Source organism: Copadichromis virginalis, unplaced genomic scaffold (assembly GCF_057382275.1).
Source record: "Copadichromis virginalis isolate Kocher_CV1m ecotype Utaka unplaced genomic scaffold, C_Virginalis_male_GT1.1 unmapped_scaffold_1, whole genome shotgun sequence".
Lineage (NCBI taxonomy): Eukaryota > Metazoa > Chordata > Actinopteri > Cichliformes > Cichlidae > Copadichromis > Copadichromis virginalis.
Genome location: NW_028188589.1, coordinates 3,837,194 through 3,861,516, shown reverse-complemented (window position 1 = coordinate 3,861,516; position 24,323 = coordinate 3,837,194). Strand labels below are relative to the sequence as shown.

The following is a 24,323-nucleotide window of genomic DNA, read 5'->3' as shown; positions in this document are numbered from 1 at the left end:
CACAGACCACACCCTCCACCTCAATATACACCACAGTTTTCTCTGCTGTGGAAATGAGATCAGGAGGAAATCATCATTATTATTATTTAATAAACGCTCACATTAATGTGGGCTTATTTGTTTCATATTAGAAACATTAGTTGAGTGTTTTTAGTATAAAATGGTCAAAGTCCCTCTTTTTGCTCCTCCCCTCACCTGTGGATGGACGGTGCTGTTACCGTGGTGACAGCTTGGATGTGTTTCAGTCCTGCCTGGTTATCACTGCAGGAATCTTTCACATTTATTACAGGTAATAACTCTGATTTTTCTGTGTATTATGAACCAAATGTATCCTGATACACACAGAGATGGATGAGCAGAGGTTGTTTTTGCAGTTTATGTAGTTACTATGGACTTAATGCACACATATTATTAAAATTAGGGCTATAACAGTTGTATTGATGTATAGCAACTTGAAATGCTCCCACAAATGGCTCCACAGCATGTAAAAATATAACAAAAGCTCTGGCGGACTTGGTTCTGTGGTCAGTCTTAAAGGGTGAAGTTAAACTCTGTAATCTTCACTGTGTCACAGAGTTCAGTGAGTCCCGTTATTCACAGTATCAATCAGATCATCAGAGAACAGCTGATCAGCAATCAGTGGTGCCAACAGCGCCTCCTGTGGTGAGAGGATGCAATAATGCAATGTAGCATTTTTCCACTCAACACTTGCAGTCATGGAAACTGTCTGTTGGATCTGTGTGACGTTGCTTTCTTGGTTAGAGTTCCTCACAAATGTCCAGATGATTCTTCTAATGAGGCGTCGACCATGTTTGCAGCTCTTTGGAAGAAAACGTCGCCCTTTGCCATCCTTACTTTTCTTTGACTTCTTCAAATGCAGCTGAACTCCAGCTGGTATTTTCTTGGACTTTGCAGCTGTTTCTGGTCATCAGTTCATTCCTGCAAACCTCTGAAGCTGAACAACAATGATGCTGCATTGCTGGCTGATCCCAAAAGGTTGATTCTGTTCATCTGGACGTTTTCAGAAACGTTTGCTCACTGATCAGGTGACTTCTTCAGTCTCAGCTGACTGCAGCTTTACAAGCTTACAAACAGCACATTTGCACAATGACTGAAAGCAGCAGCACCTGATATATATGATACTAATATAATACATATACATATATAATCCATACTAATGATGAAGGAACTGAGCTCACAGTCCATTGTTCATTCAGTGAACTACTCAGTTTATTTTGGGCCTCAGAAATGCTCACTCTGTTTGTACATCACTGTCAGCAATAGACTCATTCTGCTGTGTGGACAGGAACACATGTGACATCACTTCCTGTTTGTTTGTGACTGAAGAAGTTTACAAGGAATCATTTAGAAGAGTTTCAAACATCAACTGATTGAATCCATGAATCTGAAAACGTGTTTGTGAGTGAAAGAGACAGACATGTACAGACTGAACTATCTGTTCAACAGTCAGAGTGTTTCTGTAACAGGAGACACTCTTTACACTCCACTCAGCACAGGGACACTGAGGTACCAGGAGACAAGAATATAAACCCAGGATAAAGAGTTTGAGTGAATGTGGTGTTGAAGGTGTGGAGGTGGATCAGAGTGTCAGAGGAGACTCTGTAGAAGGACAGAGTGCCAGCAGGACAGTCCACATACACTGCTGCTCTGTTAGAGACAGAGGAGGAGGAGGAGGAGGAGATGAGTGTTAGTCTGTTATTGTGACAGACAGACTGAGGACCATCATCAGAGCAGATCAGACTCCAGGACTGATCATTGTTTCCAAACCAACAGTCAGCACTGTCTCCTTTCCTTCTGATGCTTCTGTAACTCACTGATATCTCAACGTCTCCTCTCCACTCGACCTCCCAGTAACAGCGACCAGTCAGACCATTTCTACACAGCAGCTGAGGATAAAAACCATCAAATCTGTCTGGATGATCAGGATATGACTGAACCTTCTCCACACGTGTCACCTTCCTGTTGTTGTCAGACAGTTGGAGCTTTGTGTTCACTGTGTTTGTGTCGATTGTGAGTTGACAGGAATCTGATGGAGAGAACAAACACAATCCAGCTGCAGTTATTGATCCATCATCTGTTCATTGATTGACACTTTGATGATGACTCCTGACATGATGAAGATGGTTGAATGTGTGCTGCTTTGTTTTCATGAATCCCATTAAAAACACACTTACACTTCCTCAGACCTGGTCTCAACCATCGGACTCCAGCAGGCTCCACCCTGAAAGGAGGAGGGGGGTCAGAGCAGCACAGTCAGCATGCACACATGGACATTACATGGCTCTCACACACACACTGTTACACACTGAGCTCAAAGCTCGGCTCCACTGTTTTATTCAAAGAAATCTACATTTATTTATCAGCACATTTAAAAACAGCTTGAGCCAAAGTGCTGCACAGAGTAGAGAGAAAATAGGAAACATACACAGTAATGACTATAAAGACTGGTCAGGATTGAAAGCTACAGAGTACAAATGTGTTTCCAACCGGCTTTTAAAAATGTCCAGTGTTGGTGACGACCTGATGTGAAGGGCGACTGTTCCAGAGTTTGGCTGCAGCCATCGATAAAGCTCACCTCTGTTTTTACGTCTAGTTCTGGTCAGAAGCTGCTTATCTGCAGACCTGAGGGCTCCACTTGGATTCTTTTGTTAAAGAGAGATAAGATGGAGCCAATCCATTCACAGATTTAAAGACAACCAGATCTGGAAGTGGATTCTACCACGTACTGGTAACCAGTGGAAAAAGCTGGTGATGGGTCGTCTAGCACAGACCCACCGCTGGAACCAGACAATTGATGAGGGAGAGAACTGTGACAGCGCCGTTCCTTCACTTGACCTCAGTCGCTCTCGTCTGCTCCCTCGTAACACTGCTCTTTATTGAGCTTACATGAATATGCACAAGTTCATTATGACGTCTTACACAGGTATGAACAAAGAGTACCAGTCTGTGCATAGTGTGTGTGTGTGTGTGTGTGTGTGTGTGTGTGTGTGTGTGTGTGTGTGTGTGTGTGTCTGTGTGTGTGTTCCAGATGTGACCCTGTGACCCCAAAGCTGGTGCTAAGAGTCCAGCGGTCCCCCTAACAAAGGGCTCTTATACTTAACCAGACACAGAGTAGGTGTCCTCCTACACCAGGGGTCTCAAACTCGCGGCCCGCGGGCCAATTGCGGCCCGCAGGACGATAGTTTTTGGCCCCACCTTAATATGAAAATGTAATGTTAGTTTGATAATGTATGACACTTTACAGTGTTGTGGGCGGAGCTGAATTAACCCACCAATCAGGGTGGGATATGGATCTCAGGGGACACCAGCCGGGCTTGATGCAAGCAGGGAAACATTTCTCAATGAGTCAAAGTTCCAGCAGCGTTGCCCTGGAGTGTTTCTTTCTTTCTGTGCCTGGCTGGCTTCCTCCTTTCTATTGGGCAAACGCCGACATTCGCCCCAGCGCGTTGCGTTCACAACACTTCAAAAAAAGTTGTTTTTTTAAGTTGCTGCCCAGCGGGACATTATACGTATATAGATTTATACACACGTCAGTGGGATTTAAAGTTATTTTTCCACAGAGAGAGATCTCATATTAACTCTCACAGTGATGCGTAGGCGGCGGGATAAAAGAAAAGTCATGAACTCAATGCAGCCCAATTTAGTCTGCAGTCACATAGCGACACCTGTTCATCGGCAACAACAGTCCCCGGTAACCCGGACTAATTATAGGGTCGCACCGTAATTTGTGGCTCCATGTTTTTATTTGCATCACTGCGTTTGCATTGCAGCAAACATGAACATTACATATATTTCAATATAATGTAAAAGCAGTCAAAACAACTAACATCAGAAACAGCTGATGTTATTTGTTATATGTCACGGTGTCATTTCCGCTTCTTTCTCCTGTAACAACAGCCCGGCGCCGTGAGCAGTCGCCTGTTTTGCGCTCGCTATCCCTGCACTTTCTACCATCTGCAAACGCCACGGTGTTCGTGTCGTCATGAAAGACATGAACATCGAGCGTAAAAACAAAGGAGACTGCTACCGGCTTTTTATCTGCCGATCGCCGTGCTACGGTTGCAAGAAAAAGAAGCAGAAATGACGTTCTCTACGCGTTGAGACGTTCCCCGTCCGTCGGCTAAACGCTTGATTGAAACTTCAATGCGACAGTGACACCAAGTAGAATTATAAATGTCACATAGCCCCAAACATGTCTTTTTCAAAGCCTGCGGTGAAGAGAAAGGTTGGTGATGAGCACCGACAATTTCAGGAAAAGTGGGAAATGCAATATTTCTTTGTTGAGCACAGGGGCACCCCGACCTGTCTTATTTGCACAGAGAAAGTTGCGCTGCACAAGGAATACAATTTGAAATGTCATTACACAACTAGACATGCTGAGGTGGATGCAAAATACCAGGGAGACGAGAGAGCGAACCGGGTTGCCAGTCTTAAAACAGATCTACTGAGGCAGCAAGATTTCTCCAAGAAAGCAACCAAAGAGAATAATTTTTAGAGGAAATGGAGTCAGAATATGGGGATGTGCTCGACTTCACTGAGGTACGTTGGCTCAGCAGGGGAAATGTATTAAAGAGACTTTTTGAGTTGAGAGCAGAAGTGAAGCCTTCATGGAGAAGGATGGAGTTAGTGTTCCTGTGCTAACTGATCCCAAATGGCTCATGGACTCAGCTTTTCTTGTTGATATGACACATGAGCTTAATGTACTGAACAAGACGTTACAAGGCCAGGGGCAACTTGTCAGTGCTGCCTATGACAACGTGAGAGCATTCTCCACAAAACTGGCGCTCTGGAAAGCTCAGCTCTCTCAGACAAACCTTTGCCATTTCCCAGCATGCAAGGCACTCGTGGATGCAGGCACACCATTCAGTGCTGACGAGTATGTTGATGTCATTTTGAGGCTACAGGAGGAATTTGATCACAGGTTTGCTGACTTCAAGACACACAGAGCCACCTTTCACATTTTTGCGGACCCCTTCTCCTTTGATGTGCAAGATGCCCCTTCTGTGCTTCAAATGGAGCTCATTGAGCTGCAGTGCAACTCTGAACTCAAAGCAAAGTTCAGGGAGGTGAGTGGAAAAGCAGACAAGCTTGGACAATTTTTGAGAGGATTGAGCCCTAGTTTCCCTCGGCTTTCCCGAGTGTTCAAGCGGACCATGTGCCTTTTTGGTAGCACATACTTGTGCCAAAAGCTCTTCTCCACTTTGAACTTCAATAAGTCCAAGTACAGGTCCAGACTTACGGATGATCAATTTTTTAACCATGCCTTTCTTGTGGAAAACCTAATGCGGCCCAGCCTCACCCAGACTCTGCCTGCAGCGGCCCCCAGCTAAATTGAGTTTGAGACCCCTGTCCTACACCATAAATCAGTAAGAGAGGGTACGACCTCTCTCACGGCCCCAAGTGGTGTGTGCATGCCAGAGCACTCTGGAAGGCACACAGAGTCTTTACAGACTACTCAGGATCAAACCTCTATCATTATGCAATCGATTACACAACTCTAAGCATATATGAGTAAATATTTCTAAGCATAAATGACAATCAACAATATAAACCTTACAGCTGGTTTTAATAACAGAATTCATTTGTTTCTCAAACGAGAAAGAGCTATCGAGAAACACTCCTAAATCTTTAGTTCTTAACTTTTCCAGTGGCCCAAGGTCAACATTATCTGCTAATGCTAAATAGGCTGCCGTTATTAACTAATGCTAATTTGACATGAATTAGCATTATGCACTAATGCTAACACTTACTTTTTTTAAAAATGTGAGTAGCTAATGCTAACACTATTTCCCTTAACTTTATAACAATGTGAACGGCTAATGCTAACACTCTTTTTCCTAGCATTATAACATCTGAGCTGCTAATGCTAAGTAGGCTGCCATTAGCACCTACGTCTAATTTAAGGCAAATACGCATTAGAACCTAATGCTCATATCGTTTTCCTTTGCTTTATAACAATGTGAGCAGCTACTGCTAAATAGCATTAGCTAATAACAGCAGTCTAATTTAATGCAAGTTAGCCTCATTTGCATTACAACGATGTGAGGAGTTAACGCTAAGTATGCTGCCATTAGTGGCTAATTCTAATTAGGGGTGAATAAATATTACCAGCTAATGCTAATATCGTATTCTCTTCCCTTTTAACAATGTGAGCAGCTAGTGCTAGGTAGGCTGATGCTAGCAGCTAATGCTAAAGCTAATTTAATGTGAATTAGCATCACATTAGTGAGGAGTTAATGCTAAGTAGACTGCCATTAGCAGGTAATGCTAATTTTAGGTGAATAGGAATTGGCAGATAATGCTAATACCATATTTTCTTGCTTTATAACAATGTGACCAGCTAATGCTATGTAGGTTGCCGTTATTAGCTAATACTAATTTGAGGTGAATTAGCATTATCCCCTTATGCTAACAATGTTTTTTCTTACTTTTTAACAATACAAGTAGCTAATGTGAACACTTTTTTTTTTTATTGAATTCTAATTTTTCCCTTGCGATGTGAAGAGTTAATGCTAAATAGGATGCCATTAGTGGCCAATTCTAATTTTAGATGAGAAAGCATTAGAAGCTAATGCTAATACCATATTTTCTTGCTTTATATCAATATTAGTAGGTAATGCTAAGTACGTAGCCATTATTAGCTAATGCTAATTTAGGTGAATTAGCATTATCCACTAATGCTAACACTGTTTTTGCCAACTCTTTTCCCTTGCATTATAACAATATGAGCAGCTAATGCTAAGAAGGCTGCCATTATTAGGTAATGCTAATTATTATGTGTGTTAGCATTATCCGCTGCTGCTAGCAATGTTTTATCTTACCTTTTAACAATATCAGCAGCTAATGCTAACACTACTTTAATTTCAGTTAAACCTACTTAGCATTAATTAACTTCATTTAGCATTAAGAAGTTTTTGCTATAGGCTACCATTAGTGGCTAATGCTAATTTTAGGTAAATAGAAATTGGCAGCTAATGCTAATACCATATTTTCTTGCCTTATAACAATGTGACCAGCTAATGCTAAGCAGGTGCCATTATTAGCTAATACTAATTTGAGATGAATTAGCATTATCCGCTTATGCTAACAATGTTTTTTCTTACTTTTTAACAATACGCCATTAGTGGCTAATTCTAATTTTAGATGAAAAAGGATTAACAGCTAATGCTCATACTGTTTGCTTTGTAAGAATGACAGCAGCTAATGATATGAAGTCTACCGTTATTAACTAATGCTAATTTGATGAGAATTAGCATTATCCGATAATGGTAACTCTTTTCCCCTGCATTATAACAATGTCAGGAGTTAATGCTAAGTAGACTGCCATTAGGGGCTAACTCTAATTAGGGGTGAATAATTATTAGCAGCTAATACTAATACCGTTTTCTCTTTTTCCTTATAACAACTTGAGCAGCTAATGCTAATTTGATGCGAATTAGCATTATATTAGTGAGCAGTTAATGCTAAGTAGGCTGCCATTATTAACTAATACTACGTTGACGTGAATTAGCATTATGCGCTACTGCTAATACTGTTTTCTCTTACTTATTAAAAATGATAGTAGCTAATACTAATACTCTTTTCCGTTGGGTAACAACAAAGTGAGGAATTAATGCTAAGTTGGCTGCTTTTAGCGGCTTATTCTAATTAGGGGTGAATAATTATTAGCAGCAAATGCTAATACCGTTTTCTCTTTCCTTATAACAATATGAGCAGTTAATGCTAATTTGATGTGAATTAGCATTATATTAGTGAGGAGTTAATGCTAAGTAGGCTGCCATTAGCAGCTAAAGGTAATTTGAGGTGAATAAGCACTAGTAGCTAATGCCAATACCCTTTTCTCTTGTGTTATAATGATGTGAAACGTTAATATTGTTCTCAAACGACAGAATGAGAATGAAATATTGATTCTAACAGGGCCCATAAACAGCATTAGCTTAGCAGCATTAGCTTATCAGAGTCTCCATCATGGTCACACAAATCCTTAGCGGAGCAAAGTGGCCTACTTAGCAATAGCTGCTGTAGAAAGCAAAGGGAAAACAGTATTAGCATTAAGATAAGATAAGATAACCTTTATTAGTCCCACACGTGGGAAATTTGTTGGAAATTAGCTGCTAAATGTGCACTTGAGAACAAATCTATTGTGAATTCAGCCGTGAATGTAGTGTTTCCAGTAAGCTTCCATTTCCAAATGTTAGCTGCTCCTGTCTGCCTCTTTGTCACACACACAGACTGAAATGATTCACAGCCTTGTTTCATCCTTCTGTCAGTGTCACTGACTGTCACTGTGACTGTGGACATACAGCATGGGAAACACACACATGGCTGATACTTGTATCTAAAGTTACAAAATGTTGTCTCTGTCCAAATATTACCTAACTGTAAGTCTACTTTTAATGAAACTCTCAACATGACTTATCAGTTATCATTAATGTTCCTGCAAACAGACTCCTTGAAGACCCCCTACATAAATATCCATGTACTATCCAGCTAGACTAGTGTGTCTGTCCCTGAAAATATTCCTGCATGTGTGATTGTTCATGTCTCATCTGCAGGAAACAAACAGGAAGTGAGTGAAAGACACAGGAAATGATTCCAGCTCTTCCTCCTATATCAGACATTCTCTCCATACCTGAGAGTGTCCAGTCTCCAGCCTGGATCCTTCAGTCCAGCCGACAGAAGCTTCATTCCTGAGTCACCTGGATGATTGTAGCTCAGGTCCAGCTCTCTCAGATGGGAGGGGTTGGAGGTCAGAGCTGAGGCCAGAGAAGTACAGCCTTCCTCTGTGATCAGACAGCCTGACAGACTGCAGACACACAAAACAACAATCCATCTGTTATCCATCTCTATAGCAGCATAACTAAGTGATGGTTCAGGGTCACCTGATCCAGCTCTAACTATAAGTTTTATCAAAAAGGAAAGTTTGAAGCTGATCGTCAAAGTAGAGAGGGTGTCTGTCTCCTGAACTCAAACTGGGAGCTGCTTCCACACCCAGTCCAACATAGCCAGGCTTTCTTTGCTGCTTTGACAAAACCTCAAATCCCAGTCAGAGATGGTGAGCATCATCACAGTGATGATCATTTCTCTGTTAACCCAGGCTTTCTGCTTCAGGATCTGTGCACGCTCACAGAACAAGGAGACCTTTAAACATCATTTCACTAAATGGATGGACTGAGCTCAGCCTACAGATGAACTGGATAAATAAAGATTTGACCTCAGTGTGCTCAGTGTTCCTGTCTATTCCTAACATATTCCTAACATGATAGCTGCACTTTAGAGCTCTAAAACTGGAACTGACACATATTTAAACTCCACATGTTACTCAGTACATTCAGTTCTGACACTCGCCCACAGTCCAACAAAGGAAACATGGAGATCACATCAGTTTGTCACCAAAGTCTAATTATTCCAGAGGGCAGTGTTGATACAACTAAAGTTATTTTTAAGCAAAGTTGAGTTTTTTATTGTCGCAGTACTTCATGTCTGAAGTATCACTTAAATGCATTACACGCTGTTGATGGCAGCAAACAAACCACCCAAACAAACAGAGGTGGGAGGCTTGGGCAGACTACGTAGGATCAGCTTGTGGGAGGAGTCAGGATAAAACCAAAGAAAGACAAGCTAACAAACACCACAGTGAAGTGAGTAGCTACAAACTGCAGGCTGATTAGTGTTGTTGAAGAAGTCGGTCTGAGGAACGTTCTTAGGATCAACAAATGACGGCATGTATGAGCCTCCCTCAAGACGCACCATCACAAGAAGAACACATGAGCTGTGGAAAAAGGAGAGACTATGAAAGCCACGGCGTTACAACGTGCACCAGCTGTTGGTCTCTCTGGAGACTACTGGGCGTGGCTGGGTAACCATGGTTACTTGGGAGTTACAGTACATGATATTAATGAAGAGTGGGAGCTGCGTTCTATAGCAAACAATTTGTTATGAGGTAATCAGCTGATCTTAGTTTAACCGGAAGCCCTTCACAATATTTGCAATGCCTTTATTTTGTACAACTACCATCAGTTCGTCTGTACTGATGGTAACTTAAAGTCACACTAATGTCGTTTAGTTTCTATAGTTTATGTAGTGGAAGTATACTACAGTACCCTGATCACTGATAGGACAGATTTATGTAGATATACACCTTTGTGTTTAACATTACTGCATTATAGTACTGTGATCTTTGTCCTTATATATGGCTATATTAGCTATACTGATGTACGTACATATAACTGGATATGTAACTTATCTATTCATCTTATTTGTCATGTATTTGTATTGTGTACTTCCTTTTTGTAAGAAACCACACACATGATCACAGCCGCAAGAATCAATCAGTGAAAGAATAAAGTGTCTCAAACCAAACCTTAAGCTCTTTATTCCACATGCTGGGATCATTTGGCCTTCAGTGGTGTTCTGGCTGACACACCGGAGTGACCAGAGTGCTAAAGAGTGAATCGGACACACCAGTGTCATCTCTGATATCTCCACTACATTTAATCGTCCTTCAGCTTGTGGCTGCCGTTAGCTGGTCTGCTAGTTAGCTGATTTGCTATTTAGCCGGTGTGCTAGTTAGCTGGTGTGCTAGTTAGCTGGTTCGCTAGTCAGCTGGTGTGCTGACCAGCGAACCAGTAGGTTACAAGATGAGCTTGTCTGTCTGATGAGCCAGCTCTCTCTGTCTTGGTCATTTTGTCCTTGGGCAAAACCTAACCTACCACTACAACTGTAGCTTACCTCCACCAGTGTGTGAATGTGAGAGTGAATGAATACAGGGAGTGCAGAATTATTAGGCAAATGAGTATTTTGTCCACATCATCCTCTTCATGCATGTTGTCTTACTCCAAGCTGTATAGGCTCGAAAGCCTACTACCAATTAAGCATATTAGGTGATGTGCATCTCTGTAATGAGAAGGGGTGTGGTCTAATGACATCAACACCCTATATCAGGTGTGCATAATTATTAGGCAACGTCCTTTCCTTTGGCAAAATGGGTCAAAAGAAGGACTTGACAGGCTCAGAAAAGTCAAAAACAGTGAGATATCTTGCAGAGGGATGCAGCAGTCTCAAAATTGCAAAGCTTCTGAAGCGTGATCATCGAACAATCAAGCGTTTCATTCAAAATAGTCAACAGGGTCGCAAGAAGCGTGTGGAAAAACCAAGGCACAAAATAACTGCCCATGAACTGAGAAAAGTCAAGCGTGCAGCTGCCAAGATGCCACTTGCCACCAGTTTGGCCATATTTTGGAGCTGCAACATCACTGGAGTGCCCAAGAGCACAAGGTGTGCAATACTCAGAAACATGGCCAAGGTAAGAAAGGCTGAAAGACGACCACCACTGAACAAGACACACAAGCTGAAACGTCAAGACTGGGCCAAGAAATATCTCAAGACTGGTTTTTCTAAGGTTTTATGGACTGATGAAATGAGAGTGAGTCTTGATGGGCCAGATGGATGGGACCGTGGCTGGATTGGTAAAGGGCCGAGAGCTCCAGTCCCACTCAGACGCCAGCAAGGTGGAGGTGGAGTACTGGTTTGGGCTGGTATCATCAAAGATGAGCTTGTGGGGCCTTTTCGGGTTGAGGATGGAGTCAAGCTCAACTCCCAGTCCTACTGCCAGTTTCTGGAAGACACCTTCTTCAAGCAGTGGTACAGGAAGAAGTCTGCATCCTTCAAGAAAAACATGATTTTCATGCAGGACAATGCTCCATCACACGCGTCCAAGTACTCCACAGCGTGGCTGGCAAGAAAGGGTATAAAAGAAGAAAAACTAATGACATGGCCTCCTTGTTCACCTGATCTGAACCCCATTGAGAACCTGTGGTCCATCATCAAATGTGAGATTTACAAGGAGGGAAAACAGTACACCTCTCTGAACAGTGTCTGGGAGGCTGTGGTTGCTGCTGCACGCAATGTTGATGGTGAACAGATCAAAACACTGACAGAATCCATGGATGGCAGGCTTTTGAGTGTCCTTGCAAAGAAAGGTGGCTATATTGGTCGCTGATTTGTTTTTGTTTTGTTTTTGAATGTCAGAAATGTATATTTGTGAATGTGGAGATGTTATATTGGTTTCACTGGTAAAAATAAATAATTGAAATGGGTATATATTTGTTTTTTGTTAAGTTGCCTATGTGATGGCAGCAGCCACACAGGGGTAAATTAGTCCATTTTTCACTTTATTATTTTGCTTTGCAGTATTCTTCATTAATATAATTCATTAATCATTTGGTTAAACCTAACACTGGTATTATGAGGCGCGCACATAGTAGCATTGTATGGTTTTTCTAAAATGTTTTGTTATATTAATTATGTTTCTCTTTCTTTGAGTTACCTGGGTTTGGGCGGTGGCTGTTTCCTGTCTGGGCAAAAGGCGTGGCTGAGGACTCTGGGGACAAAATGCCTGCTCAGCAGGACCAACCATGGGCTTACCAGGAGCAGGGGTGTTTTAGGTTTAGTTGGGTTATTCTGTGCTTAGTTAATATTAGTGTGTGTTTTTGTTTTCCCCCCTATTGTGTTCAAATGGTTTGGCCAAATCATTATAAAAGCTACCCTCATGTGTCTTTTTAATTAGGTCAGTTTGTGAGTTAAGTTGTGTCTCACTTTGTTGTTTAAGTTTTTGGAAATTACTTTTTGTAGAGTTATATTTAGTTGACCTGTTTTATGGGCCTGTTAAGTATGGTTTTGAATTTTGTTAATTTTGGACTTTTTGAGGGTTAAAATAAAGAAAACCCTTTTTGAAGATATTTTTGCTTGTGTCCTCTTTGCTTTGGCTGCTTGGTCCCTCACAATTGGTGGCAGCAGTGGGATCTGCCAGTTGAGGACACAGTATTTTTTTCTTTGAGGCTTTTTCACCCCCAGAAAAAAAAAAAAGAAAAATGCATCGTGGAGGAAAGGTGGAAAAGAAGAAAGGAGTAACTGTTCAGAAGGAAGCTGATGCTGAGGAGGAAATTGGAGTCTCTGAAATGGTGGAGAGCACTGAGGTTGAAGAAAGGGAGCCATCTCTGTCAGATCTGATGTCAATATTGCAAGCTCATATGGGTCAACAGGAGGCTCGGGAAGCAAGGCAAGAAGAGGTAACTGCACGACAAGAACAAAAATTCAAAGCATTGCAACATCAGTTTCAGCTTTTACAGTTAGAGGTGCAGTCCCGGACATCACCAGTACCAGAGCTACCATTACCTACCACAGAGTCACCAGAGTCAAGGGAGCTACCTCACATTCCTAGTTCTCCTCAAGCTCAAGCTGAATCCAGTCAGTCATTATCAGGTCAGTTTTCATTGCATGAACCCAGACTGGAAAAGTTGACTGATAGTGATGATATTGAGCATTTTTTGACTACATTTGAACGCATTGCCTTAGCATATCGTTGGGAAAAAACAGACTGGGTTTTTCGATTAATACCACTGCTAACGGGCAAGGCAAGAGGGGCATACGTTCATATGGATATTGATGACTCTCTCAGCTATGACAAAGTTAAAGCTGCAATTTTGTCCAAGTATGATGTTAACCCGGAGACCTACAGGCAGCGATTCCGTTCACTGGAAGTCAGGCTTGATGAGAACCCTAAGGAGTTGTATGCTCGACTTAAAGATCTGTACGGGAAATGGATTCAGCCAAAAGGTAAAACGAACCAAGAAATTGGTGAAATAATCATCCTTGAACAATATTTGAGAATGTTGTCCCCTGAGCTACAGGTTTGGATTCGAGAGCACAATCCGTCTTCTGCAGCGAAGGCAGCTGAGCTGGCAGAAGTGTTTGTAGCTGCCAGGAGGAAAGGGCAACCTTGGACCTGTAATGCAAATAAAATGCCAAAGGAAGGCCCCAAATCAACCCAGATGTATCATCAAAGGCCATTGTCAGCAGAAAAAACTCCTGTGGGTGAGAACCAGTTTGCTGGCAGACCATTAAAAAATTCAAAAAAGATTGTTTGTTACCTCTGTGGGTTAGAGGGCCACACAAAGCCAATGTGCCCAAAAACCTCAGCTAAGATGGTTCAAATGTGTTTCATGCCACGTTCACATGCTGAACATGGGCTCCAGTGTGACCAGACTGTTAAAATGATAAAAATTGAAGCTAATGGAACAACTTTAAGAGCTTTGCTTGATTCTGGCAGTTCTCGTACACTGATACACAGAGATTTTGTGCCCCCCAATATTGTCCGTGTCAGTGATACCATCCCCATTTGTTGTGTGCACGGAGATGAGAAGATGTACTCAACAGCTGACATGTACATTAAAGTGAATGGACAGACTTACCTTTTAAATGTTGGGGTGGTTGATAACCTGCCTTATTCAGCTATTCTGGGACGAGATTTTCCAGTGCTTTTTGATTTGTTGGAGTCAGACCAGAATCATCAATGCAATGTGGCTGTTACTAGAGCCCAAGCTCAAAAATCTAGTGAAACCTCAGAAGTTTTCAGTGCCTTGCCATTTTTTGATGAGGAATGGGAAGTTGCACTTGTGAAGCCTCGGAAAAGTCGCAGACAGAGGAGACAGGAGAAGTTCCAGCATACTATAGTACACCCAGAAATGCATACTGACCCAGACTTGCCTTTGGGACTTCAAATTCCTGGCAATATAATAGAGTTGCAAAAAACTGATCCTAGTTTAGCTTCCTGTTTTCAGCGAGCAATAGACAAGGACCAAGTAGAGGAGGCAGGCATTAACAAAAGTGACTATGTCTTGCAAAATGGCATACTTTACCATCAGATGGGCTCACTTCTGAAGCTAGTGGTCCCCCAAGAGGTTAGAGAAACTGTGCTTAATTTGGGACACTCTATTCCCTGGTCTGGCCACCTTGGTAAGCACAAAACCACAGCTCGTATTAAACAACATTTTTTCTGGCCTGGCCTCCATAGAGATGTAGCCTACTTCTGTAAGAGCTGTCCTCAGTGCCAGATGACATCCTCCAAAGTCCCTTCCAAAGCTCCACTCCAACCACTGCCTATTATTGGTACCCCATTTGAGCGCCTCGGAATGGATATTGTTGGACCTGTTGAGAAGAGTAAGTCAGGGAATCGCTATATGCTTGTAATCACTGATTACGCAACTAAATATCCAGAGGTCTTCCCACTGAAATCCATCAAGGCAAAATCAGTAGCTTTCTGCCTTGTACAGCTCTTCGCAAGAGTAGGGTTCCCACAGGAAATACTGACTGATCAGGGGAGTAACTTTATGTCCAACTTACTAAAACAGGTGTACAAGCTGCTGGGCATTAGAAGCCTGAGGACCACCCCATACCATCCTCAGACTGATGGGCTAACAGAACGGTTCAATCAGACTCTGAAGCAGATGCTCCGGAAGGTGGTAGATAAGAATGGTGCTGATTGGGATCAGTGGCTTCCTTATCTTCTCTTTGCCTACAGGGAAGTGCCACAAGCCTCCACTGGTTTCTCTCCGTTCGAACTTTTGTATGGGTATGAGGTACAAGGACCTCTAGCCCTCCTAAGAAACATCTGGGAGGGAGGCAAGGAAAAGATGGACTCTGTTAACATTGTTTCCTATGTTGTGCAGATGAGGGAGCGACTGCAGAAAATGAGTGAGCTTGCTCAGTCAAATATGACCAAAATCCAGCAGAAGCAGAAGTTTTGGTATGACCGAGCAGCTCGTCAGAGGTCTTTTAGTCCTGGACAAAAGGTGTTGGTGCTCCTCCCCACTGACAACAACAAGCTATTGGCTAAGTGGCAAGGGCCCTTTGAGGTTCAGAAGAAATTGGGGTCCACTACTTACCAAGTGTTCATCCCTGGAAAGCCACGCTCCAGCAGGGTTCTGCACATAAATCTATTGAAGGAATGGGCGCAGCGCCCTGAAAAGACAGCAGAGGTGATGCTCATAAGGGGTGTGCCAGAGGAAGAAGAGGTTGGTGAGCAATACTTGCCTTCTGCTGATGTGGTAGATTTTGACCTTAGTCATCTGCCAGATGATAAACAGCTTCAGGTGAGAGCTGCATGCAACTCTGAGGTGCTTCAAGTGAATCCTGGCCAAACAGATATTGTTGAGCATGACATTGTCATTAAAGAGGGCGTCGCAGTAAAGCGTTTGAGCTACAGGATCCCTGAACGTCTGCTAATATCCCTGAAGAAGGAAGTCGACCTCATGTTGTCCTTGGGGATCATTGAGCCATCAAAGAGTGAGTGGTGTAATCCAGTGGTCCTGGTGCCAAAGAAGGATGAAAGCATGAGGTTCTGTATAGACTTCAGGTACCTAAACTCAATATCACTGTTTGATTCATACCCCACACCACGCATTGATGATTTGCTGGAACGGCTGGGGAAGGCAAAGTACTTGACCACACTTGACCTGTGCAAGGGATATTGGCAGGTGCCACTAACGGAGCGATCAAAGAAGTTGACTGCCTTTCGAACACCTTGGGGTCTCTTCCAATTTACAGTGATGCCATTCGGGCTGCATGGGGCTCCAGCAACCTTTCAGAGATTAATGGACCAAGTACTATGTGGTTTCTCAGATTTTGCATCTGCATATCTTGATGATATTGTCATCTACAGCACCACATGGGAGGAACACTTGGAACATCTGCATGCTGTCTTCGACCGTCTTGGCACTGCTGGGTTGACGGTGAACCCCTCTAAGTGTGTTTTTGCCTCTGCTGAGACTGCGTACCTGGGCCATGTGATCGGGAATGGGGTGATCAAGCCTCAGGTCAGTAAGATCCAAGCCATTGAGTCTTGTCCTCTCCCACAGACAAGGAAGCAACTAAGATCCTTTTTGGGCATGGCAGGCTTTTATCGTCAGTTCATACCACGATTCTCCACCAGGGCAGCTCTACTAACGGACTTGATAGGCATCAAGTGTCCTAATCAGATTAACTGGACAGAGGAGGCTATAGCAGCTTTCAAGGACATCGGTCAATCACTGAGTAGCGAACCAGTTTTGTACAGTCCAGACTTTAATGAGCACTTTTTCCTTCAAACGGATGCATCTCATAGGGGTCTGGGAGCAGTGCTACTTCAAGGTTTGGAAGGAGAACGTCATCCTGTTGCTTATATCAGCCGAAAGCTGTTCCCGAGAGAGGTTCGATATTCAACAGTGGAAAAGGAGGCCCTTGCAATCAAGTGGGCCCTTGATTCCTTCAGGTACTACCTTCTTGGAAGAGAATTCACCCTGGAGACGGATCACAGTGCACTTCAGTGGATGGAAAAGATGAAAGATAAGAACGGAAGGATCACAAGATGGTACCTTGCTCTGCAACCTTTCCGGTTTGTCATCAAGCACATTCCTGGGAAGAACAACGTTACCGCCGACTTCCTCTCTCGCTGTACCAGCGAGAGTCCTGAAGAGGGGGGGTGTGTGATGGCAGCAGCCACACAGGGGTAAATTAGTCCATTTTTCACTTTATTATTTTGCTTTGCAGTATTCTTCATTAATATAATTCATTAATCATTTGGTTAAACCTAACACTGGTATTATGAGGCGCGCACATAGTAGCATTGTATGGTTTTTCTAAAATGTTTTGTTATATTAATTATGTTTCTCTTTCTTTGAGTTACCTGGGTTTGGGCGGTGGCTGTTTCCTGTCTGGGCAAAAGGCGTGGCTGAGGACTCTGGGGACAAAATGCCTGCTCAGCAGGACCAACCATGGGCTTACCAGGAGCAGGGGTGTTTTAGGTTTAGTTGGGTTATTCTGTGCTTAGTTAATATTAGTGTGTGTTTTTGTTTTCCCCCCTATTGTGTTCAAATGGTTTGGCCAAATCATTATAAAAGCTACCCTCATGTGTCTTTTTAATTAGGTCAGTTTGTGAGTTAAGTTGTGTCTCACTTTGTTGTTTAAGTTTTTGGAAATTACTTTTTGTAGAGTTATATTTAGTTGACCTGTTTTATGGGCCTGTTAAGTATGGTTTTGAATTTTGTTAATTTTGGACTTTTTGAGGGTTAAAATAAAGAAAACCCTTTTTGAAGATATTTTTGCTTGTGTCCTCTTTGCTTTGGCTGCTTGGTCCCTCACAGCCTAATAATTCTGCACAGTAATAGTCACCTGCACACACAGATATCCCCCTAAAATAGCTAAAACTAAAAACAAACTAAAAACTACTTCCAAAAACATTCAGCTTTGATATTAATGAGTTTTTTGGGTTCATTGAGAACATGGTTGTTGTTCAATAATAAAATTATTCCTCAAAAATACAACTTGCCTAATAATTCTGCACTCCCTGTAGTGGGATTGTAAAGGGTCTTTGAGGGTCTCGAAAAGCGCTATATAAATGCAATCCATTATTATTATTAAGAGCATCTTTAGGCCTGACTGTGCTCATCCTTCCTCCAACCTCTCCTTACCAAAGATAACAACTACATCAGTATTAGCTCAATAACAATTTCTGCAATTCAATTGTGGACATTCATTTTTAAACCTTGTGTAAAACGATAAAACCTCAAAGTCTGAGCATTATTCTTTGTGCAAACAGCTCTTGCAGGTTCCCCCGGACTTAGGTTATTTTTATTATTTAATTACTTTCCTTTAAGCAGCTGTTCAGGCTACTAAACTCATCCCAGAAATAACAAGTGACACCATTAATAGTAGAGGTGGGAATCACCATACAACTCGCGATACGATATTATCACAATACTTAACGCACGATACGATATTATTGCGATTTTTAAAAATATTTTGCGATATTTAAATTCTGCACATAAAGGTAAACTTTATCAATATTCATTTTATCTAATATCAAAGTCTCACACTCAGTCTTTCTCTCATTTCAGTCAGTTTTATTGTTGACAGACTGAACGGTTTGTATTACAGTCTAGTCCAACTTAACTGAATGCAACCATCTGGTACAATTATAGCTATTCTGAACTATGCAATTTATGAAAACTATGCAGCCCCTTCAGCAACTGAAGAATTTGAAAGTAAATTTTAAAAAAAATTTAATTTTACATTAAATAAAAAAGTTTTAAACTTAATTAAAATTAAACATGTCTTAAATTAAAATAAGTAAACTGTCATGTTTATTGCTGCCAAGAAAAAAGTTAAACACATTTGGACAGTGAAGGAATGTCAGGATTGTTGCTCAGAAAAAGGATCAACATGCTCTGAAGTCAACATGCTCTGACTCCAGAGCATGTTGACTTCAGAGAAAAAATTGTTTGTAACAAAATATCGATTTCTGCTGTCCCTGTATCGATACATTATTAGCAAACAAAATATCACGATACTACACAGTATCGATTTTTTCCCCCACCCCTAATTAATAGTGGAGCTAACTTTAACAGGTGAAACTGATTTGACCTATAAGGCTACTGCAGTTACTTCTTATCAGGTTTAGTAGGGAAGACATCTGGATGAGGTAGTTAGTAGTATGTAGTTAGTACCGGGCGACTCCCCTCCCCCACATCGGCACCAGAACCCTGTATTATCTACAGGGTAAGACTGCCTGTTTTATCAAACTATGGCCATTACTACTGTGATCATTTGCAGCCCAGTGTGCCGCTCTCTCTGCTGGGATGAACCACTGGAGCTCACCCAGTCATCCCTTTCTTTCTCTCAAGAAGAAGTGAAATAAATGTATTTATTATGTTACGAGTCTAATATTCTTTAAATCAAACTGTAATGAATAAATCAAGCAAGAAGATTTGGTGGCTCCACGTGTTGTAGAAGAAAAGATAAACATCTCATTTTGAGAAATCAGCCTTTAAAATTAAGTACTGTGAATAAAAAACAAACAGCGAGCCAATCAGCAGTCGCCAATATCCTCCTAATTTCATTCACAAAGAAATCAAATATATATATTATGGGCCCAAAGGAGCCTAAATCTTTAAATTAGGCAGTACGTGAAGTATTTTTTTAAATAAACAAAGACATGACTATAACAACTTTTAGTAATTCAGAGTCCAATTATCCACTCAAATGTAAATAAAAGTTCACTTGACAGCTGTAAAAGTTACCTGTTTATACAATAATATAAATCACATTTCAAATGATCATCTGTGGAAAAGTTTGAATCCTGACCTGAGAGTTTCCACTGCACACTGTGAACTCTTTAGTCCAGCGGACAGAAGCTTCACTCCTGAATCCTGCAGGTCAGAGTTACTCAGGTCCAGCTCTCTCAGACTGGAGGACTGGGAGCTGAGGACTGAGCACAGAGCTTCACAGCTTCTCTCTGACAGGTTACAGCCACTCAGTCTGAAAAATAAAAGACAGTCTATACAACAAATACTCATGTAGAGTTTGTTAATACATTTCAAAACATTAAATGTTGACTTTCTATTTTTTAAAGGAAACATAAACATACTAAGATACAACATCATATGGATGAACTTTAATTAATAATTCTAAAAACTAAATGTTTTCTGATCTGACCTCAGAGTATTCAGTTTACAGTTTAAACGTTGTAGTCCAGCAGACAGAAGCTTCACTCCTGAATCCTGCAGCTTTCTGATACTCAGGTCCAGCTCTGTCAGACTAGAGGACTGCGAGCTGAGAACTGAGGACAGAGCTTCACAGTTTTCCTCTGAGAGTTCACAGATGTTAAGTCTGAAGATAAAAACATGAATAAAGATTGTTGTTAAAGTGTAATCAAGGTGCAATAGCTTATTGTCTTGTGCTGAGCAGGTTAGTAAAACTTCCGTTTAACTTTGAAATGAATAAAAATGCTATGAAACAAGGATAACTGGATAAAGACATAAACAAAAACAAACATCAAACACATAAACAAACAGAACTAAACATAATACAAATTGATCTGACCTCAGAACATTCAGTTTGGCATGTGGACTCTCCACTGCAGCAGACAGAAGCTTTACTGCTGAAGCCTTCAGGCTGTTGGTACTCAGGTCCAGCTCTCTCAGACTACAGGACTGGGAGCTGACCACTGACAGCAAATTTTTACAGCCTTTCTCTGAGACGTTACAGCTGCTCAGTCTGAGAGAGAAAGGAAAAAAACAAAAACAAAAAAAACAAACAATATATGTGATCAAATTAAATTTGTTTATATGTTGAACCCTTTTTTTTAAAAATGTATTTAAACCTATGAGACTATGAGTGCTACCAGTCCAGTGCACATGATTGGTACCTTGATGGTACCTTGCTCAGGGGTACCACAAGGTAACTATTCGGTGGATTCGACCCCTGACCTTATGATCATGGGGCGACCACTCTGCCTACTGAGCTAATAATTCTGTGTACACTGTCATACAATATTAACTAAAACAATTATTTTAGAAAATTTTAGTAATTCAATAATCATGCTCATTACCTGTGTATTGTGAATAACACTTGATTTTAAACACTAGCTGTATAAAACTCTTCCTGTTAAAGGTGTGTATAAAGGAGATGAGCTGAAATGCAGACTTCATGGAGAATGTTTGCTGTCAGCATATATCAAAGACAAAGCAGAGATCCATCCAGTCTCTTCCACTAAGCCCACAGAGGGACAGACAACCACTCTCACTCACACCTGCATGAAGTTTAGATCACCAGGTAACCTAACTGCATGTCTGTGGACAGTGGGAAGAAACTGTAGAGGACCCAGAGTGAACCCACTGTAATTCTGTGATAACACTGGTTATGGAAGCCTTACAGTTACATATGGTTACTGACAAGAAACACGACCTTAGAGGCAATTTCAGTAATGAAGACCGAGTTTCTCCCTCCATACAGGATGAAAACATGACAGCACAGCAGAGATTTATATTTAAAAAGGGAGGGTGTGCACTGAAAGTGAGATACAAACTTGAACTTAAATTATGAACATCAGAAAAAGATGTAGGTGAAGTCTGGCAGGTGAAGTTTGTGCTTTAGAATAAAACAACCAAACTCCTGGAGTTGGAGACAAGTGAACAAGCTGAGGATAATAAACCTGTCAGAGGGGCTGAAGCATCAGAGCTCATGTTCTTATAGGCTGGGTCTGGATTGTCCTTTGATAAGAGTTACAGAACAAAGTGTGTTTTAGAAATGCTGGAGTGAAACATTAAAACTACCATATATTTACCGAGTGACTGATGATCATTTAATTTACTATTTAAAAAAAATGTTACAGTGCTCTTTGAACTCAGCATTTCTGATTTATTTCCCATGATTTTAACAATGAAGCGATGACAACATGTTTACTCACAGAGCTTTGTTGGAGGCTTTGACCACTGGCAGCATTCTCAGAAGAGCCTCCTCTGAAGCAGAGTATTTCTTGAAGTCAAACTCATCCAGATCTTCTTCTGATGACAGTAAGATGAAGACCAGAGCTGACCACTGAGCAGGAGACAGTTCATCTGTGGAGAGACTTCCTGATCTCAGGGACTGTTGGATCTCCTCCACTAGAGAACGATCATTCAGTTCATTCAGACAGTGGATCAGATTGATGCTTTTCTCTGCAGACAGATTCTCACTGAGCTTCTTCTTGATGTACTGGACTGTTTCCTGATTGGTCAGTGAGCTACTTCCTGTCTGTGTCATCAGGGCTCGTAGGAGAGTCTGATTGGTCTGCAGGGAAAGACCCAGGAGGAAGCGGAGGAACAAGTCCAGGTGTCCATTTGGACTCTGTAAGGCCTTGTCCACAGCATTCTGGTAGAAGTGTTTCTTTGCAGATTCTCCTGTTTCAGACTTCTTGGATGTTGTTTGTTGTTGTTCCAGCAGATTGAGTCCAGAGTTGCTGAAGGTCAGATGGACATGAAGAGCAGCCAGAAACTCCTGAACACTCAGATGGATGAAGCAGAACACCTTGTCCTGGTACAGTCCTCTCTCCTCTTTAAAGATCTGTGTGAACACTCCTGAGTACACTGAGGCTGCTCTGATATCGATGCCACACTCTGTCAGGTCTGATTCATAGAAGATCAGGTTTCCTTTCTGCAGCTGATCAAAAGCCAGTTTTCCCAGAGACTCCATCATCTTCCTGCTCTCAGGACTCCAGTGTGGATCTGTCTCAGCTCCTCCATCATACTTGACCTTCTTCACTTTGGCCTGAACCACCAGGAAGTGGATGTACATCTCAGTCAGGGTGTTGGGCAGCTGTCCTCCCTCTCTGGTTTCCAGCACATCCTCCAGAACTGTAGCAGTGATCCAGCAGAAGACTGGGATGTGACACATGATGTGGAGGCTTCGTGATGTCTTGATGTGGGAGATGATCCTGCTGGCCTGCTCCTCATCTCTGAATCTCTTCCTGAAGTACTCCTCCTTCTGTGGGTCAGTGAACCCTCTGACCTCTGTCACCATGCCAACACAGACAGGAGGGATCTGATTGGCTGCTGCAGGTCGTGTGGTTATCCAGAGGCGAGCAGAGGGAAGCAGTTTCCCCCTGATGAGGTTTATCAGCAGCACATCCACTGAGGTGGACTTTCTAGGGTCAGTTAGGATTGTAGTTTTGTGGAAGTCCAGAGGAAGTCGACACTCATCCAGACCATCAAAGATGAACACAACCTGGAAGTCTTCAAAGCTGCAGATTCCTGCTTCTTTGGTTTCAGTAAAGAAGTGATGAACAAGTCCCACCAAGCTGAACTTTTCCTCTTTCAGCACATTCAGCTCTCTGAAAGTGAATGGAAATATGAACTGGATGTCCTGGTTGGCTTTGTCTTCAGCCCAGTCCAGGCTGTATTTCTGTGTTAAGACTGTTTTCCCAATGCCAGCCACTCCCTTTGTCAGCACTGTTCTGATTGGTTCATCTCTTCCAGGTGAGGCTTTAAAGATGTCTTCTTGTCTGATGGTTGTTTCTGGTCTGTCTGGTTTCCTGGATGCTGTTTCAATCTGTCTGACCTCATGTTCATCATTGACCTCTGCAGTCCCTCCCTCTGTGATGTAGAGCTCTGTGTAGATCTGATTCAGGAGGGTTGGGTTTCCTGCTTTAGCGATGCCCTCAAACACACACTGGAACTTCTCCTTCAGCTTAGACTTAAGGGTATGATGACAAACAGCAGCTGGAAGTTCTGAATAATAATAATAAAAATACAACTTTAACAATCACATTTTACAAAATGCTGATGACAATTTCTGACCCACTGAGAAATGACTGAACACACTGGTGTCACAAGTCTCTCATTTATCCAGCAGCTTAAATCTTTAGATAAATCCTCTTACGTCTCTGCAGACGGTCAGCCAGCTCCTCCTGCTTCATTCTCCTCAGGAAGTCCACTGTGATCTTCACAAATGCCTCTCTGCTGTTTCTCCTCTGCTCATCATCCTCCCTCTGAAACTCCAAGCACTGGGGCTTATTTGGATTCAGAGCCTTCTGGATCTTCTTCAGCTCGTTCTTCACAAAAGTGATGATGTTGTCCTCCAGCAGCTGGAACAGAATATTTATGAATGACCCACCACTCTGAACTTTAGTCCACACAACATCCACTTCTTTACGATCAAGGGGCATATCA

General features: G+C 42.0%; 2 protein-coding genes across 2 annotated transcripts; one reads left to right on the top strand and one right to left on the bottom strand.

Annotated features, from left to right (window-relative positions):
* Positions 1–24,323, bottom strand: LOC146679582 (protein NLRC3-like). The gene is made up of 8 exons (XM_085450245.1): positions 24,034–24,323; positions 22,085–23,882; positions 20,719–20,892; positions 20,332–20,505; positions 19,981–20,154; positions 8,654–8,827; positions 2,196–2,242; positions 1–2,047 (listed from the first exon to the last, which is right to left on the bottom strand). Exons 1-8 carry the CDS (start codon positions 24,317–24,319, stop codon positions 1,509–1,511), a joined length of 3,366 nt encoding a protein of 1,121 aa, XP_085306371.1. The 5' UTR covers positions 24,320–24,323; the 3' UTR covers positions 1–1,508.
* On the top strand, positions 12,158–17,936 carry LOC146679583 (uncharacterized). Its single transcript, XM_085450217.1, has one exon. It carries the CDS (start codon positions 12,894–12,896, stop codon positions 17,349–17,351), a length of 4,458 nt encoding a protein of 1,485 aa, XP_085306343.1. The 5' UTR covers positions 12,158–12,893; the 3' UTR covers positions 17,352–17,936.